Source organism: Bombina bombina, chromosome 4, assembly GCF_027579735.1.
Source record: "Bombina bombina isolate aBomBom1 chromosome 4, aBomBom1.pri, whole genome shotgun sequence".
NCBI lineage: Eukaryota > Metazoa > Chordata > Amphibia > Anura > Bombinatoridae > Bombina > Bombina bombina.
The window spans coordinates 1,235,674,219-1,235,691,444 of record NC_069502.1 but is presented as its reverse complement, the minus strand read 5'-3'; the positions used below and the strand labels follow the sequence as shown (position 1 = coordinate 1,235,691,444).

General features: G+C 44.1%; 1 protein-coding gene across 1 annotated transcript in view; it reads left to right on the top strand.

The window, feature by feature from the left end:
• The window catches only part of RRP36 (ribosomal RNA processing 36), a gene marked incomplete at its 5' end in the record, with an annotated part of 35,868 nt that extends 32,766 nt beyond the window's left edge, over positions 1 to 3,102 (top strand). Inside the window, 2 exon segments of the mRNA XM_053712785.1 lie at positions 766 to 883; positions 1,806 to 3,102. Of these exon segments, the coding sequence (XP_053568760.1) occupies positions 766 to 883; positions 1,806 to 1,936 (249 nt within the window).
• Between the last annotated feature and the right edge of the window lie 14,124 nt (positions 3,103 to 17,226).

The following is a 17,226-nucleotide window of genomic DNA, read 5'->3' as shown; positions in this document are numbered from 1 at the left end:
AGTCTTCGCCATTGTTTTTTAGTTTTCTCAGGAAAACGTAAGGGACAGAAAGCTACGGCAACTTCTCTTCCTTTTTGGCTAAAGAGTATCATATGTTTTGCAGAGAGTGTTACGGCTCATTCCACGAGGGCTGTTGCTTCCTGTTGGGCATTCAAAAATTAAGCTTCTGTGGAAAAAATTTGCAAGTCTGCAACTTGGTCCTCTCTTCACACTTTTTTTCAAAATTCTACAAATTTGACACTTTTGCCTCGGCTGAGGCCGCTTTTGGGAGAAAGGTTCTTCAAACAGTGGTGCCTTCCTGTCTTGTCCCTCCTGTATCATCTGTGTACTCTAGCTTGGGTATTGAATCCCATTAGTAATTAAGATGATCCGTGGACTCATCGTTTAATTAAAAAGAAAAGAAAATTTATGCTTACCTGATGATAAATGTATTTCTTTTTTGACACGATGAGTCCACGGCCTGCCCTGTTTTTTATAAAAGACAGGTTGTTGGGTTTATAAACTTCAGACACCTCTGCACTTTGTTACTTCCTATCTCTCCTTGACATTGGTCGAATGACTGGAGTGGGAGGGAAGGGAGGAGCTATTTAACAGCTCTGCTGTGGTGCTCTTTGCCGCCTCCTGCTGACCATTAGGTGAATATCCCATTAGTAATTAAGATGATCCTTGGACTCATCATGTCAAAAAAGAAATAAATTTATCAGGTAAGCATAAATTTTCTTTTTCTATGGCGATGCCACAACTTTTGTTTCTCATTCAATATAGGAACAGCAGGAACAAGCTGCTCTGAAAAGGCAGAAACAGAGAGAACGGGAAGTTGAGTTTAAGAGGCAACAGAGAGAACTGGCGCAGCAGGGGAAGAAACCGTTTTACATCAAGAAGGGTAAGGAGCGCATTAAAGACAGGCCTGGTTACAGGTCACACTTGGAGTAGAGTGAGATTAAGGGGGACTCGAGGGGAAGCGGTAGCATGAGGGGGACGTGCGCACAGGGGAAGCGGTAGCATGAGGGGGACGTGCGCACAGGGGAAGCGGTAGCATGAGGGGGTCGCGCGCACAGGGGAAGCGGTAGCATGAGAGGGTCGCGCGCCCAGGGGAAGCGGTGGCATGAGGGCGACATGCGCCCAGGGGAAGCGGTGGCATGAGGGCGGCATGCGCCCAGGGGAAGCGGTGGCATGAGGGGGGTATGCGCCAGGGGAAGCGGTGGCATGAGGGGGGCATGCGCCAGGGGAAGCGGTGGCATGAGGGGGGCGTGCGCTCAGGGGAAGCGGTGGCATGAGGGGGGCATGCGCCAGGGGAAGCGGTGGCATGAGGGGGGTGTGCGCTCAGGGGAAGCGGTGGCATGAGGGGGGCGTGCGCCCAGGGGAAGATTTAATGGTGGGCGGGGGTGTTACTGTGAGGGCAGACAGCCACTAAGGGTTAGGAAATGATAAAATAATGTACTGTATAAATAGGGTACTGATGTAAAAGCTGTCCTGCAAACACTACCCCTATAATTATGTGTAAAGTAAACAGTCCCCTATAAGCAAGAGAGGTCCGCAGCACTCCTACTAATATGCTAAGGGAGACTCTGCTGCTCTTCATGTTTCCCAGGTGGACGGAGAAGATAGGTGGTTCCTGCAAGCATAGAGGCTCCTCTTCATGGGGTGGGGGCAAGAGTGTGTAGGGATGACTCATTTCTGAGGTTACATCTCATTAATGCACAACAGTACACACAGCATTGCAGGAATGGACTAATGTAATTAAGTCAAAAGAGCTACAGTTTGGGTGGGATCATTAATTTATACTAAATATTATCTGTTCCTAGGTGACCTTCGTAAGTTGGAGCTTGCAGACAAATATAAGGAGCTAAAGAAATCGGGAAAGCTGGAGCACTTCCTGAGTAAGAAAAGGAAGCGGAACTCGCACAAAGACCGGAGAAGACTTCCCAACCAATAGCACACACAATGGCTATGTAAACTCTTGGGCTAAAAAAGGGGAAAAGGTCTCTGGTCCTATTCTCAGCAGCAGTGGAGACTAAACTAGCAAGGAATTGTGTTATTAAGACGGCTGAGTTGTCCGGGAAGGCCTGGGCATTAGTGGAGGGCTGGTCTTGTAGTTAGAGTATCAAGGCCCAGCACTTCATGGATGTTTGTTCTTGATGTAATAAACTTGTTGGTTAGAACATCTGATTGCTCAGCCATATTATAGTACAGTTTTATGTTTTCATACTTTGCTATAATGGTCTCTCATATCTGTCCTCTTATGTCACTGTGTCCTTTTCTTCTCCTGCCCTGAGCTGAGTATTAGCACGTCCTGCACCATCTGTGTCCTTTTCTTCTCCTGCCCTGAGCTGAGTATTAGCACGTCCTGCACCATCTGTGTCCTTTTCTTCTCCTGCCCTGAGCTCAGTATTAGCACGTCCTGCACCATCTGTGTCCTTTTCTTCTCCTGCCCTGAGCTGAGTATTAGCACGTCCTGCACCATCTGTGTCCTTTTCTTCTCCTGCCCTGAGCTGAGTATTAGCACGTCCTGCACCATCTGTGTCCTTTTCTTCTCCTGCCCTGAGCTGAGTATTAGCACGTCCTGCACCATCTGTGTCCTTTTCTTCTCCTGCCCTGAGCTCAGTATTAGCACGTCCTGCACCATCTGTGTCCTTTTCTTCTCCTGCCCTGAGCTCAGTATTAGCACGTCCTGCACCATCTGTGTCCTTTTCTTCTCCTGCCCTGAGCTGAGTATTAGCACGTCCTGCACCATCTGTGTCCTTTTCTTCTCCTGCCCTGAGCTGAGTATTAGCACGTCCTGCACCATCTGTGTCCTTTTCTTCTCCTGCCCTGAGCTCAGTATTAGCACGTCCTGCACCATCTGTGTCCTTTTCTTCTCCTGCCCTGAGCTCAGTATTAGCACGTCCTGCACCATCTGTGTCCAGGAGGTAGCCTGTGGTGTGTCCGCACTGACCATTAGATCACAGGACTGTTTCCTGCAGCCAGTACTAATACTGGTTTGTTACACACATAATTATGTACTTTTCTTCAGATCTGGTGTTTTGTATAAATAAATGTGTTGTTGTTTTTTTATACTGAAATCTGTTATTGAACAAAATAATAAAATGAATTTATTTGGTGCATCATGAGAGAACAATTTCACATTGTAGTTAGAAGAGGGAGTGGGAGAATTTGCTTTAACTCAGGAGGTATCTCCAGGTAACAAAGGAGGTAATACCAATGAGTGCAGGGTGATACACCAAACTCCTGAAAAAACCTAAGAGTCCCTAGCTAGGTAAAAGTGAAATAACAGAAAAAGGGGAAATCAGGAGCGCTGTAGCTAAAGGTGATTATACAGGATAATTTAGATTAAACTTATTCAAAAATAAAAACAAAAAGATGTCTAAAATTAAACATAAATTTATTGCACATTGAGTAATATTAATAAAACGGACATCTCCGTAGATAAAAAATAAGGTTGCCACCATATAAAGTAACAGACTTGACTTGCAGAGAAAAGTTCGTAGTGCCAGTACAAACAGTCCAAATTGACACTTAGTTTTCAAATAGAAGTTGGTTTGCTAGCAAACAAGGGCTTACCCCGAACTATGTTCACTCGGTCTCCTCCGTGAATGATTTACGGCCGTAATGACGTCACTTGTGAAGGCGCTGTCCCAAACCGACTTTCTGATTGGTGTAGGTTCGGGATCAGTAAGTAGCGATATTTGTTAGCTCTCTCAGCTGTAGTATGGCGATGATCCAGCGGGTAATACCTGCACTTAGTGCCAAACAGCACGCAGGATACAGAGATGAAAACTATGGATGAAAATAATGTCCGGTATTAGCCAGTAAAAAGTTCATAGAAATAGTTGCAATTGCTTCAAATGGCTAACTATGTTAGCGATATTGCACACTCCTCATGAACACTGAAGTAGCTCCCGCTATATGTAGATACTTGTCATTTACAGTTGCAGATGAGCTTTCTAAACACCCTTGTTTTTTATATTTTCCCATTCCTATTTCATAATCTCCACTATATTTCATCCTTATCATGTGGACCATCCTCCTAACACCTTAAAACCTAGCAAATAGGTGTATGAACGCTAAGAGCAGTTGCGGTACGCCACAAAACCCAGAAGTCCCTGCATTAGAAGCATAAAGAGACCATTGAGCTTCGGAGCCTCCTAATCTTACCGGATCTGAGATACGCTGCCGCTCTACGACTTAATTGCCCATCTGGTTTGCAAAAGCACTAACTTTGGCTCCGGAGCTGTGAGCCGTTCCTGGGCGGCGCCATCTTGACTCTCACTGTCACCCACGCGGTACTTAAGAGTAGAAACGATAAGAGAACAGCGGTCACTGACTTCCATCAGGTCTGCTATAAATGCAGCACCTAACTTCATCAAGGAGATCCACATCCAGGATTGAAGGGGACTAGAGGTGAGGCACCACACTTAAGCATACAAGCCACAACTTGTTTTTTCTTTTTCCATACCCTGCAGCTTATTACATCAGGGCCTTGAAATATACGCTGACGCAGCAATAATTAGCCACAATTACAGGATCACGCTTAATGGTGTGGATATGCATTACTCTCATTAGATATTACTCCACACTTAGCTGCACAACTTCTTCATGTTAGACCCTATTGCATCCCTGTATATCACTCTAATAGTCGGTTGGGGAGAGTTTGTGTGGGGCCCCTGCACTTTCCTCTCAGCTGGTATAGAAGGAGAGAGAAGAGAGAGACTAACCGCAATCTAAAGTTATAAGCAACTACATACTGCTGACATAGGATACATAGACTTTATCACTACCCAGGTTACCTACGTATGCAAGCTCATATGATCAGCTGCTGCACTTGGCTCTTTATGCTTATTGTTTTTGGATTGGTATTCACCGTATTCTCTGCACATGTATTGTGAACTCCTGTATGCACAGCGTCATTACGATATGTCTCTTCTTTTTGGATTGGTATTTACCGTATTTTCTGCACATGCAGTGTGAGCTGTTGTATGCACATCATCCTTGCAAGTGGTGCCTACTGTTCTAACAAGATTTTGCTGTCACACTCCTCTGTGGGGGCTAATCTCATCTGATGAGACATCCTGGATACCTATATAGTCCCAGCTTTTTGACAATATACTAACCACAGTGGGATTTATGTTTAATGTTAGCCTAAACCCCCCTAGTATGGAATTTGATTAGACACACTTCCGACCGTAGGGACAGGTCCACCACACAACTGGTGTTTCATGCACTCATAAACATATAGCATCCTCCCATTCGTGTGAGATGTTATCTTGGGAGAAAGTTTTTCGCCACAAGCCGCAATTGGTGTGAACTGTAACTTATGTGACTCCTATTGGCATCATTATGTCACAATCACAAAGAAAGAAGAATAAGCCGCAATATCCCCCCAAGAAAACGGTGATGGACCATTTTAGCCCACCCCCACCAAATTCTCATTCTTTGTCGGAACCCCCTGACTCCCCTGGCTCTGACTCAGCAGAATTTCCCCTCTCAACGCTGAAAAACTTGCAGCAGGGTCATGAGAATCCAGTTACACCCACTTTTTTTCTGGAATCCCTGAAGAGTATGTAGGATGATCATCACTCTTCATTTGCGGCTAAGTTATCCGCCTCCATTGCAGAACTCTAGAGAGAAATTTCTTCCACCAACGAACGCATTGATACTCTTGAAAGACGCTGTGAAGATCTGGCTACAGAACAATCCAATTTTTTAACGCATACTCAACACCTCTCAGAATATATGGACTCTGTTGAAGATAAAATTGCAGACCTTGAAGACAGATCCCGGCGCAACAACCTAAGAATCCGGGGGGTGCCGGAATCTGTTTCTTCCTCAGAACTCCAGAGATTCTTAAAAGATCTGTTCCAGCAATTAGCTCTAATTTCCTCTGACTCAGAGAATCTAATAGACGGAGCCCATCGCTCCCTAAGACCCAAGGGCCTATCCGAAGAACAGCCACGAGACGTAATAGTGCAACTACACTATTACACCTACAAGGAAAGGATTCAGAGAGCTCACTTCCAGAAGCCCACAATGCCAGAAAAGTTTCAGAACCTGCAAATATTCCCAGACCTATCTGCAAGAACCCTCCAACAAAGAAGGACTTATGCTGATGTCACTTCTATGCTGAGAAGGAAGAATATACGCTACCGCTGGGGATACCCAATCAAATTGCTAATATTTAAGGATAATCAAACATTCCACGTACAAAGTGTTAGCCAAGGCTTAGCTCTACTTAAATCTTGGAACTTGTCCAACAGCTCTGATGATGGTGTTCCTAACACATCTCACCAGTCTAGGCAATTAAATGCCAAAGCACCTGAATGGACATCCCCTCCTATAAGGAAGCCTACTTTTACTAACTCTTGACCCATTTATAGAGTGAACTTTTCAGGACATTTTCCTTAATTTCTCACCCATTGATGGACCTTACCCAGGATAGTGATATGCTTTTTTTATTTTTTCTTAGGTGTTTTTCCCTTTTGGGTTCACATGACCCATTAGGAACGAGACTCAGCTACACGTTTTGATAAGTATATGTTGAAATGTATCATTCTATTCCTTGTAATGTAATGTTGTCTTACATGTGTGGATTCTTTCAGGTCTAATGCCTGTGACTCCGTCTCTGCCCTACACTTCTAACATTCTACCACACACTCATTTTATAGTCAGGTTTCGACCACACTTAGTGTTAAAAATAAATATACCTATCCTTCCACTTGAGTAGGACTATATTCATTCATAGTTATTTCACAGTATTATCTAGTACTATACCCAGAAGCTTATTCATTCACTACCACATAATTTCTTACAATAACGGCAGAGGTGGGGTCACTTTATTTCTCTGTGGTTCATGACAGTTCTTTTGTGAAGTTACACTAGTTTAGAGTGTTTTGAAACATAGCATAATGCTACTTTGCATCCCTAACCTGCTTTAAACCATGTGTTCCCACCTCGGTTTTCTGCCTTTTATCATTCCCCTGTGTACACATTCACAACGTCAGCTTTAATCGCATACTGGTAAATACTGAGTAGACCTGACCTTCTCTTACACGTTAGGGCACTCATACCCTAGGTCACTCCATAATTTCCTCAGATGTTACTCTCAAAAACCCTTCATAATTAATTTCATCTTATACCACAATAGCACCAGAGGTGGGTTAACTTTCGCTCTGTTATTATATACATTATGACAACTTCTCTTAAGCTGTTATGTTAAATCAAAATGTCTTGAGTTTGCAGGTTTTTACTTAATCACTATGGCTCACCATGGTAACTTGGTTTCTGAAAGTTCTTTAGTAAAGATATAGTAGTTCAAAATGTTTTGATAGATAACACAACGTTATTTTGCTTATCTAACCTGCTTTGATGTATATGCTATTATGCATATTCTGACAACCTCCCTCAGCTATTATGTCATATTGAATTGTCTTGGTCATGCAAGCAGCTACGCAACCACTAAGATTCATTATAGTCTCCTGAATTCTAATATTCACTACAATATACATAACACTCATACTGATATCAATATTACTAGCCCTGAATCATAGTCCCTCTCTTATATATACAGATGCTAATTCCTTACACCTTAACCTTGCACACTCCTACAGTACATAGTAGAGTTCGCCTCTTTCTCTTTTTCTTATTTTTACCTCTCACCAAAAACACTGCACATCCTTGCCAACATGGCCTATGACCATACTGTGGCAAACCTAGCCACTTCAGGACTATAATGTAAGAAAGGTTGTCCATAGAATGTATTGTGTGCTATGTAGATGTGACAGACCCTTCTGTCAGGACTGAAGGAGTTAACTGTGTTTAGCTTTAAGAAGCTAATGTTCTAAATACAAGTTGCTGGCTCCAGCCATAATTTAGTTAGTGATGAGAATTCCATTGTTTGCTCACCTTCAGAGAGAAAACGCCTAAGTGATAAGAAGAGCCAAACGTGTCTGGTGTTTAAGTTGTTATCTGCCTAAGTAAAGTAATGTACAACATTCTTTCAACCCCCCTTCTGGGGGGTCTGACCTGCATAAATACTGGGCATATGAGCCTTAATAAAGTCATTCTGTTTTAAACCTGAAAACTAGCTGGGTTGTGAATTGCTGATTCCCTATGCAGGACATTGTTCCCTGGTGTTAACCCTTGGTATCCTGTTGGTACCGTTACAATTGGTGGCAAGCGACGGAATGAACCTTATCGCCCAGAAGAGCAACTACACAAGCCAGTAACCTCAGGAAGAGGGGGATTACTACAATACTGACTAAGATGGAAGGAGTACCAGGGACCGAAGTGAATGGAGATGGATTATTCTAAGCTAAAGAGACAAACGTTAAAGGAACTGCTAGAAGCCAGGGGAAAGATAGGCAGCAGCAAGCCCAAGGCTATATTAATTGCTGAGCTGATGGAGGGAGACAGAGCTCGCAGCGCTACGCCTCCAGCAGCCATGGAGGAGACCCTATACCAGAGGGAAATGAGGACCAGGCTGGAATTTTTACCCCAACCTGTACCACGGGATATGCTATCCTTGGTAATGGCAGATGTGCAGGAGTACGTGATGGCACACAGTCCGCGGAATGCATCCTCCCGAGCAGAATCCATTTTGGACGCACTCAGCAACCCAGTAAGACCCAAAATCCCATACCATGCATTTAAAATGTTTTGTGAGGAGAAGGATGAGATCGATGGGTATTTACAGGATTTTGAGAGACTGTGCCAGTTACATGATTTGGAGCAGTCCGTATGGGTGCCGGTGCTAGCAGGCAAGCTAGCCGGTAGAGCAGCGGAAGCGTATCGTGCTGTACCCAGGGAGGACAGCAAGGATTACGCTAAAGTGAAGAGAGCGATCTTGGAAAGATATGCCATTACCTCAGAGGCATACCGGCGCAAGTTTAGAGGCCTGCGCAAGCCAGAAAGAGATTCACATGCAGAGTGGGCCCACAAGCTGGATCAAGCATCTCAAGGGTGGATACAGGCCAGCCAAGCTACCACCATGGAAGAATTGCGACAACTGATGCTGTTGGAGCAATTCTTTAACGTCTTGTCCCCAGAAGCCCAAGAATGGGTGAGAGATCGAAAACCCCTCACCTTAACCGAAGCAGCCAGATTAGCAGACCAGCATTTTGATGCCAGGAGGCACCATGGATTACAGCCTAACAACCCCACAGCGGCACCTTTTCGCCCAGCCCTAGGGAATCCACCACCCCCTTCACGATACAACGGATGGGCGAATATACAATGCCACACCTGCAAGCAGTGGGGACATATGGCACGTGAGTGCACCCAAAATCGGAGCAGACAAGCTTGGAACCAGGTCAGACAGAACTTGGCCCCAAGGGCGGCTGCTCACCATTACCAAACGGAGCCAGCCGCTCATGAGGTGTTGAGCACCCAAGCCGAGGAACCCCTGGGAATACTGCATGAGGTGATGTCGGTCCGGGCCACCGATAACCGGCAACATCACCGCCAGCTGGTGACCGTAGAGGGGAAGGAGGTCCAGGGACTTCGGGATTCGGGAGCTACTTTAACCCTGATAGCTCCCCATTTGGTGCCGGATACAGCACACACTGGCGGATCCATGGCAGTACGAGGGGCAGGGGGAGCGGTATACCGATTGCCCACTGCTAGAGTGGAGTACAGACCCCCAGTCACCCCAGCAGCTGCCAGTTACCAGCCCCCGGCGCACCGCTATACCACACGGCCTCCGGCCACGAACTACCCTCAGAGAGCCCGGTTCAATTCGCGGGGCTACTTACAACCTATTCGGTGCTTTGGATGTAAGCAACTAGGGCACAAAAGACCAGAGTGTCCCCTAAACGCAGCGAATCAAGCACAGTCCTGGAGAAGACCCGCCGGCGGAATCCCACATAATCCTGAATGCTGGGGCAGCCTACATGAAGCAGACCCCGTGCAAGCTGCCCACCGGAATAACCGGCAACGGGTTAAAGTGAATGGGAAGGAGGTCAGTGGTCTACGGGATACTGGTGCTACCATGACCTTGCTTCAAGAGAACTTGGTGTCTGAGAAACAGCACCCTGGAGACACTGTGGCTGTGAGGGTAGCAGGGGGCACTGTGTTCCGCTTACCTGTTGCCAGGGTACATTTGGATTGGGGAGTGGGCGCTAGACCTGTGAATGTGGGGGTCAAGAAGGACTTACCTGCTGATGTTCTCCTTGGAAATGACTTGGCCCCCCTTGTTTCTGCCTATGCTCCCATGGGTCCCGCTGATGTTAACCCTGTGACTACCCAAGCCTAGTCCCTTCGGGAAGAGGTACATTTTAACCGTGGTGGACTACGCCACTAGGTACCCCGAGGCCATTGCTCTCTCCAACATCCATGCAGAGACGGTAGCTGAAGCCCTATTTGAGGAGCTACAACCTAGTTTGGTTTACTTACAAGTTGCTGTTACCTTTTATATTTTAATCAGGGCCCTCAAAAAGTTGCAGCCGTACCTGTATGGACAACCTTTTTCCTTACTCACAGATCACAACCCGTTGGTGCGGCTGAACCGTGTGGCCGGGGACAATGCCAGGCTGCTGCGCTAGAGTTTGGCGCTGCAGCCCTTCGACTTTACAAATCCATTATCGCCCAGGGAAACAAAACGGTAACGCCGACGGGTTGTCCAGACAAACTGAACTTGAAAAGTGATCTGTGAGTACTTCCCCGGACATCCCCAAGCCGATCCGTTGGGATCAGACTGTATGCCGGCTTGGTTCTGGGGGAGCATTGTGGCAAACCTAGCCACTTCAGGACTATAATGTAAGAAAGGTTGTCTATAGAATGTATTGTGTGCTATGTAGATGTGACAGACCCTTCTGTCAGGACTGAAGGAGTTAACTGTGTTTAGCTTTAAGAAGCTAATGTTCTAAATACAAGTTGCTGGCTCCAGCCATAATTTAGTTAGTGATGAGAATTCCATTGTTTGATCACCTTCAGAGAGAAAACGCCTAAGTGATAAGAAGAGCCAAACGTGTCTGGTGTTTAAGTTGTTATCTGCCTAAGTAAAGTAATGTACAACATTCTTTCAACCCCCCTTCTGGGGGGTCTGACCTGCATAAATACTGGGCATATGAGCCTTAATAAAGTCATTCTGTTTTAAACCTGAAAACTAGCTGGGTTGTGAATTGCTGATTCCCTATGCAGGACATTGTTCCCTGGTGTTAACCCTTGGTATCCTGTTGGTACCGTTACACATACCTCATACTGTCCATAGGTGGGCGAACTCTTGCGGCCACTGACTCATTCTTATTCTTCCACTACTTAAACTTATTCTCATAGCTTTAACCCTTTTCTCTCGAGACCACTCTCCCGGAAAAATTTGCATTATAGGTACACAGTACCTTCCCTTAGTACGCATACATCCCTCCCCCCACATATTAATGTGCCTCCTGGTTCAGGAGGATGAATTGTGCGGTTTGTCTTGCCTATACCGCAACCCCTACCACTCTCCATGATTGATCAATACCATCTACAAAATAACTCATGCCTGCACATTTTGCCATTTAGAATACATAACTACAAGATTGCAGATTTTTATTGAATTGTCGTATATAGAAGGTTATTCATATTTTACAGGCAAGTATTCAATATGGGTTTATCTCGTATATATTACTCTTTGGTTCAATACTGTTCTACTGTTTAAAGCTTTGTCCTCCTACAGACTTAATGTTGGAATAATTGAGTGAGGTCCATAAGTGTCCTCTTGGGATCAATGAGGACAATTTTATATCTCTTGAAAAAAAAAAAACATAGAAAATGTGAGGTTTAATCTCAACATGTTTAGCTAAACCATGAAGGAGATATGAATATATATTTTGGATTGATGTGTTCTTTTCTCTGTACCTATATATGACGCCTGAAATTGCATCTATCTGTTATATTGTATATTTAACCTCAATAAAAATTATTATAAGTTGGAAAAAAACAAACAAAAAAAACAAACAAAATAACATGACATTGGTTTAAGAGCAGTAAATTACTTTTCTTTTTTAAGACACGATGAGTCCACGGATCATCTTAATTACTAATGGGATATTCACCTCCTGGTCAGCAGGAGGCATCAAAAAGCACCACAGCAAAGCTGTTAAATAGCTCCTCCCTTCCCTCCTACTCCAGTCATTCTCTTTGCATACGTTAGTGATAGGAAGAGGTAAAGTGAGGTGTTAGATTAGATTCTTCAATCAAGAGTTTATTATTTTTAAAGTAGTACAAGATTGTGCTGCTTTGTTCTGGGGTGTAGCCGTAGTCCATATTAGTCTCTTCAGTAGAGCATTGGTGGCTTTAGAGCAATGGGAACTTGTGGGACATAATTCTCACTGTGCCTCCCATACATTTATTGCTGCCCTAATCCTGATAGCCTAAGTAAGATTACTCAGGATTTATTCTTTTTCACAGGACTATGTGAGGGATAGGACCTCTCAATCCTGCTGAGCTGCCCTGCTGTTGGGCAGAATTTAAAGGTAAGTGCTGATTTTTTTATTCTGGGTCTGAAATCTCAGATGAAGTGAAGCACTTTATTTAACGGGATATAACTCCTATACATTAAAGGGAGTGAATTCAAAGTGACAGCATTTTATTAGCAGGCACTGGGGCTGAGGAGATCAGTGGCTTATTTTATTGGGCTAAGTAAAGGTGACAGCATTTTATTAGCAGGCACTGGGGCTGAGGAGATCGGTGGCTTATTTCTGGGGGCTTTTTATTGGGCTGAGTAAAGGTGACAGCATTTTATTAGCAGGCACTGGGGCTGAGGAGATCGGTGGCTTATTTCTGGGGGCTTTTTATTGGGCTGAGTAAAAGTGACAGCATTTTATTAGCAGGCACTGGGGCTGAGGAGATCGGTGGCTTATTTCTGGGGGCTTTTTTTTTGGGCTGAGTAAAAGTGACAGCATTTTATTAGCAGGCACTGGGGCTGAGGAGATCAGTGGCTTATTTCTGGGGGCTTTTTATTGGGCTGAGTAAAAGTGACAGCATTTTATTAGCAGGCACTGGGGCTGAGGAGATCCGTGGCTTATTTCTAGGGGCTTTTTATTGGGCTGAGTAAAAGTGACAGCATTTTATTAGCAGGCACTGGGGCTGAGGAGATCGGTGGCTTATTTCTGGGGGCTTTTTATTGGGCTGAGTAAAGGAGACTCTTTGGTCACATATATTTTGGCTAAGCTACAATATACAATGTGGTAGCCAAATTTGCCCCCACATAGGTTTATGGTTCAGTTAGCTCCCGGTGGCGTAATGGTTGTAACATCAACCCCATTATCCTAGTATTAAGGCTAAGCATCATATGAAGGATAATGGCGACCGGGAGCTTGATATTGTAACGCCCACGATGGGCGGAGCTACGGGTGGCGCCAATTTGGGCTGCACACCTAGTGGGTTAAGGCTGCATCATATCAAGGAGACCGGGAGCTTGATATTGTAACGCCCACGATAGGCGGAGCTACTGGTGGCGCCAATTTAGGCTGCGCACTCTACTCTCTAACTCCGTTTTCGCAAACGGAAGGACTCTTAACACAGTAAATAGTGGTTGCAGAGAATACAGCTACATTTCCGGATCATATTGTACTCTGTTATGAGAGCATATGATAGAGTCCCTGCTGAACGCAATCCATTATGTTCCATATAAGTGGAGAATCTAGTTGCAATTTCGCTGTTTACCTTCCATCAGCCTCCCCTAAAAGAATACTAAATCTAGTACATTATTGCAGTTCCGTTGTTTTTATGTTAAATTATCATTCTGCACTCAAAAACAAGGATTAAATAAGGTTTTCTTTTGCAAGATGTACCGAGTCCACGGATTCATCCTAACTTGGGTGATATTGTCCTTCCTGACAGGAAGTAACAAAGAGAGCACCACAGCAGAGCTGTCTATATAGCTCCCCCCCTTAACTCCACCCCCTAGTCATTCTCTTTGATGGCTCTAAGCAGGAAGAGGTGTTAAACTGTTAGTTTTTATTTTATCTTCAATCAAGAGACATAGATGAAGATTTCTGCCTGGAGGATGATGATCTTAGTATTTGTAACTAAGGTCCTCTGCTGTTCCCACAGAAGCTGAGGAGTACAGGAAAACTTCAGTGTGAGGAACGATTTCTTGCTATTCAGCAATGAGGTATGTTCAGTCATTTTTCTGCAGAGACTGTGTTAACTCAGAAAGGCTGACAGTATCCCCTTTAGGGGAAGGGTAAGCAGTAATCCTAGGGTTAAGAGGTTTTACTAGCTTGCATAAAGGGCTTATTTTGTTTATTTTTTTTGGGCACTCAGTTTGTATGAGAGATTGGAAGACAAAAGTTTGGGTGTTCTGGGAGTAACGTTCTTTATTGAGGGACATTTGCCTTATATTGGGGTTATTATAACCCACATGGCTTTCAGGTAAGGTTTTTTGGATTTGGGTAGGCCCCAGCCACATTGAGTGTGTTGGGCGGGGCCTATTTTCGCGCCTCTGTTGCGCATTTAGTTGTACTTGCAAGCAGCAAACAACTTCTCCTGAGGGCCTAATCATCCTATTCATCCTGAGGGCCTAATCGAAGCTTTAACATCATTTTATCGCTCCCTGAGGGCAGGTAGGGCCACAGCAGAGCTGTGGCAAGGTGCTAATAGGGGTTTAAACTGGTTTTAGACATTTTTAATCCGGTTTTGTTAATTGGGGGTGTATTGCTTATTTACTTGGGGTGCAATCCTCCTAAAGCTTAGAAGGTACACTGTTAAAATTTCAGAAAAATTGAAGCTATTTTAACCTGTTTTGCAGTTTGTGTATGCCTTTTTTTTCTCTTAAAAAGGCACAGTACCGTTTTTGAAAATTGTGTTTTTCTCTTGTTAAGTGTAGTCAGTCCACGGGTCATCCATTACTTATGGAATATATCTCTTCCTAACAGGAAGCTGCAAGAGAATCACCCAAGCAGAGCTGCTATATAGCTCCTCCCCTCACATGTCATATTCAGTCATTCTCTTGCAGCCTAACTAAAGATAGGTCGCTGTGAGAGGTCTGTGGTGTTTTTTAACTTAGTTTATTTCTTCAATCAAAAGTTTGTTATTTTAAATGGCACCGGAGTGTGCTGTTTGTTCTCAGGCAGCATTAGAAGAAGAATCTGCCTGCGTTTTCTATGATCTTAGCAGACGTAACTAAGATCCACTGGCTGTTCTCATCTGAGGAGTGAGGTAACTTCAGAAAAGGGGAATAGCATGCAGGGCTCCCCTGCAAACGAGGTATGTACAGTAAATTATTTTTCTGAGGAATGGAATTGACTGAGAAAATACTGCTGATACCAATGTAACGTAAGTTCAGCCTTAAATGCAGTGATAGCGACTGGTATTAGGCTGATGAGTGTGTGTACACTGAATGTATTTTTCTAAGGAATGGAATTGACTCTGAAAATACTGTTAATACTGAAATAATGTATGAGCCTTAACTGCAGTAAAAGCAACTGGTAGCAGGCTTATTAATAACACTTCATAACTTTTAAAATGTATGTTTAAAACGTTTACTGGCATGTTAATCGTTTTTTGTGAGGTACTTGGTGATAAAACTTATTGGGGCATGATTTTTACCACATGGCCATCTTTGTTTTCTGCATAGAAACGGTTATCTGAGCTTCCCCACTGTTGTAATATGAGTGGGAGGGGCCTATTTTGGCGCTTTTTTGCGCAGTAAAAATTCAGTCACAATCTGTCTACTTCATCCTCCATGATCCAGATCGTCTCTAGAGAGCTCAGGGGTCTTCAAAATTCATTTTGAGGGAGGTAATCAGTCACAGCAGACCTGTGACAGTGTGTTTTGACTGTGATAAAAACGTTAATTATTAAATTGTTATCCGTTTTTGGGTATTAAGGGGTTAATCATCCATTTGCTGGTGGGTGCAATCCTTTGCTAACTTAATACATTTACTGTGAAAAATTGGTTGCTATAACTATTTTGGTTCATTGTTATTTCAACTGTGACAGTTTTTTGTGCTTCTTAAAGGCACAGTAGCGTTTTTTATATTGCTTGTAAATTTATTTAGAAAAGTATTTCCAAGCTTGCTAGTCTCATTGCTAGTCTGTTTAAACATGTCTGACACAGATGAATCTCTTTGTTCACTATGTTTAAAGGCCAATGTGGAGCCCAATAGAAATTTGTGTACTAATTGCATTGATGTTACTTTAAATAAAAGTCAATCTTTACATGTAAAGAAATTATCACCAGACAACGAGGGGGAAGTTATGCCGACTAACTCTCCTCACGTGTCAGTACCTTCGCCTCCCGCTCAGGAGGTGCGTGATTTTGTGGCGCCAAGTACATCAGGGAGGCCCTTACAAATCACTTTGCAAGACATGGCTACTGTTATGACAGAAGTATTATCTAAATTGCCAGAATTAAGAGGCAAGCGCGATAGCTCTGGGTTAAGGACAGAGCGCGCGGATGAGGTGAGAGCCATGTCAGATACTGCGTCACAGTTTGCAGAACGTGAAGACGGAGAGCTTCATTCTGTGGGTGACGGATCTGATCCAGGGAGACTGGATTCAGAGATTTCTAATTTTAAATTTAAGCTTAAGAACCTCTGCATATTGCTAGGGGAGGTATTAGCGGCTCTGAATGATTGTAACACGGTTGCAATTCCAGAAAAATTATGTAGGTTGGATAGATACTTTGCGGTACCGGTGTGTACTGACGTGTTTCCTATACCTAAAAGGCTTACAGAGATTATTAGCAAGGAGTGGGATAGACCTGGTGTGCCTTTTTCCCCTCCTCCCATATTTAGGAAAATGTTTCCTATAGACGCCACCACACGAGACTTATGGCAGACGGTCCCTAAGGTGGAGGGAGCAGTTTCTACTTTAGCTAAGCGTACCACTATCCCGGTGGAGGATAGTTGTGCCTTTTCAGATCCAATGGATAAGAAATTAGAGGGTTATCTTAAGAAAATGTTTGTTCAACAAGGTTTTATCTTACAGCCCCTTGCATGCATTGCGCCTGTCACTGCTGCGGCGGCATTCTGGTTTGAGTCTCTGGAAGAGGCCATTCGCACAGCTCCATTGGATGAAATTATGAATAAGCTTAAAGCACTTAAGCTAGCTAATTCTTTCACCCTAGACGCCACCTTGCAATTGGCTAGGTTAGCGGCGAAAAAATTCTGGGTTTGCTATTGTGGCGCAGAGCGCTTTGGTTAAAATCTTGGGCAGCGGATGCGTCTTCCAAGAACAAATTGCTTGACATTCCTTTCAAGGGGAAAACACTCTTTGGCCCTGACTTGAAAGAGATTATCTCTG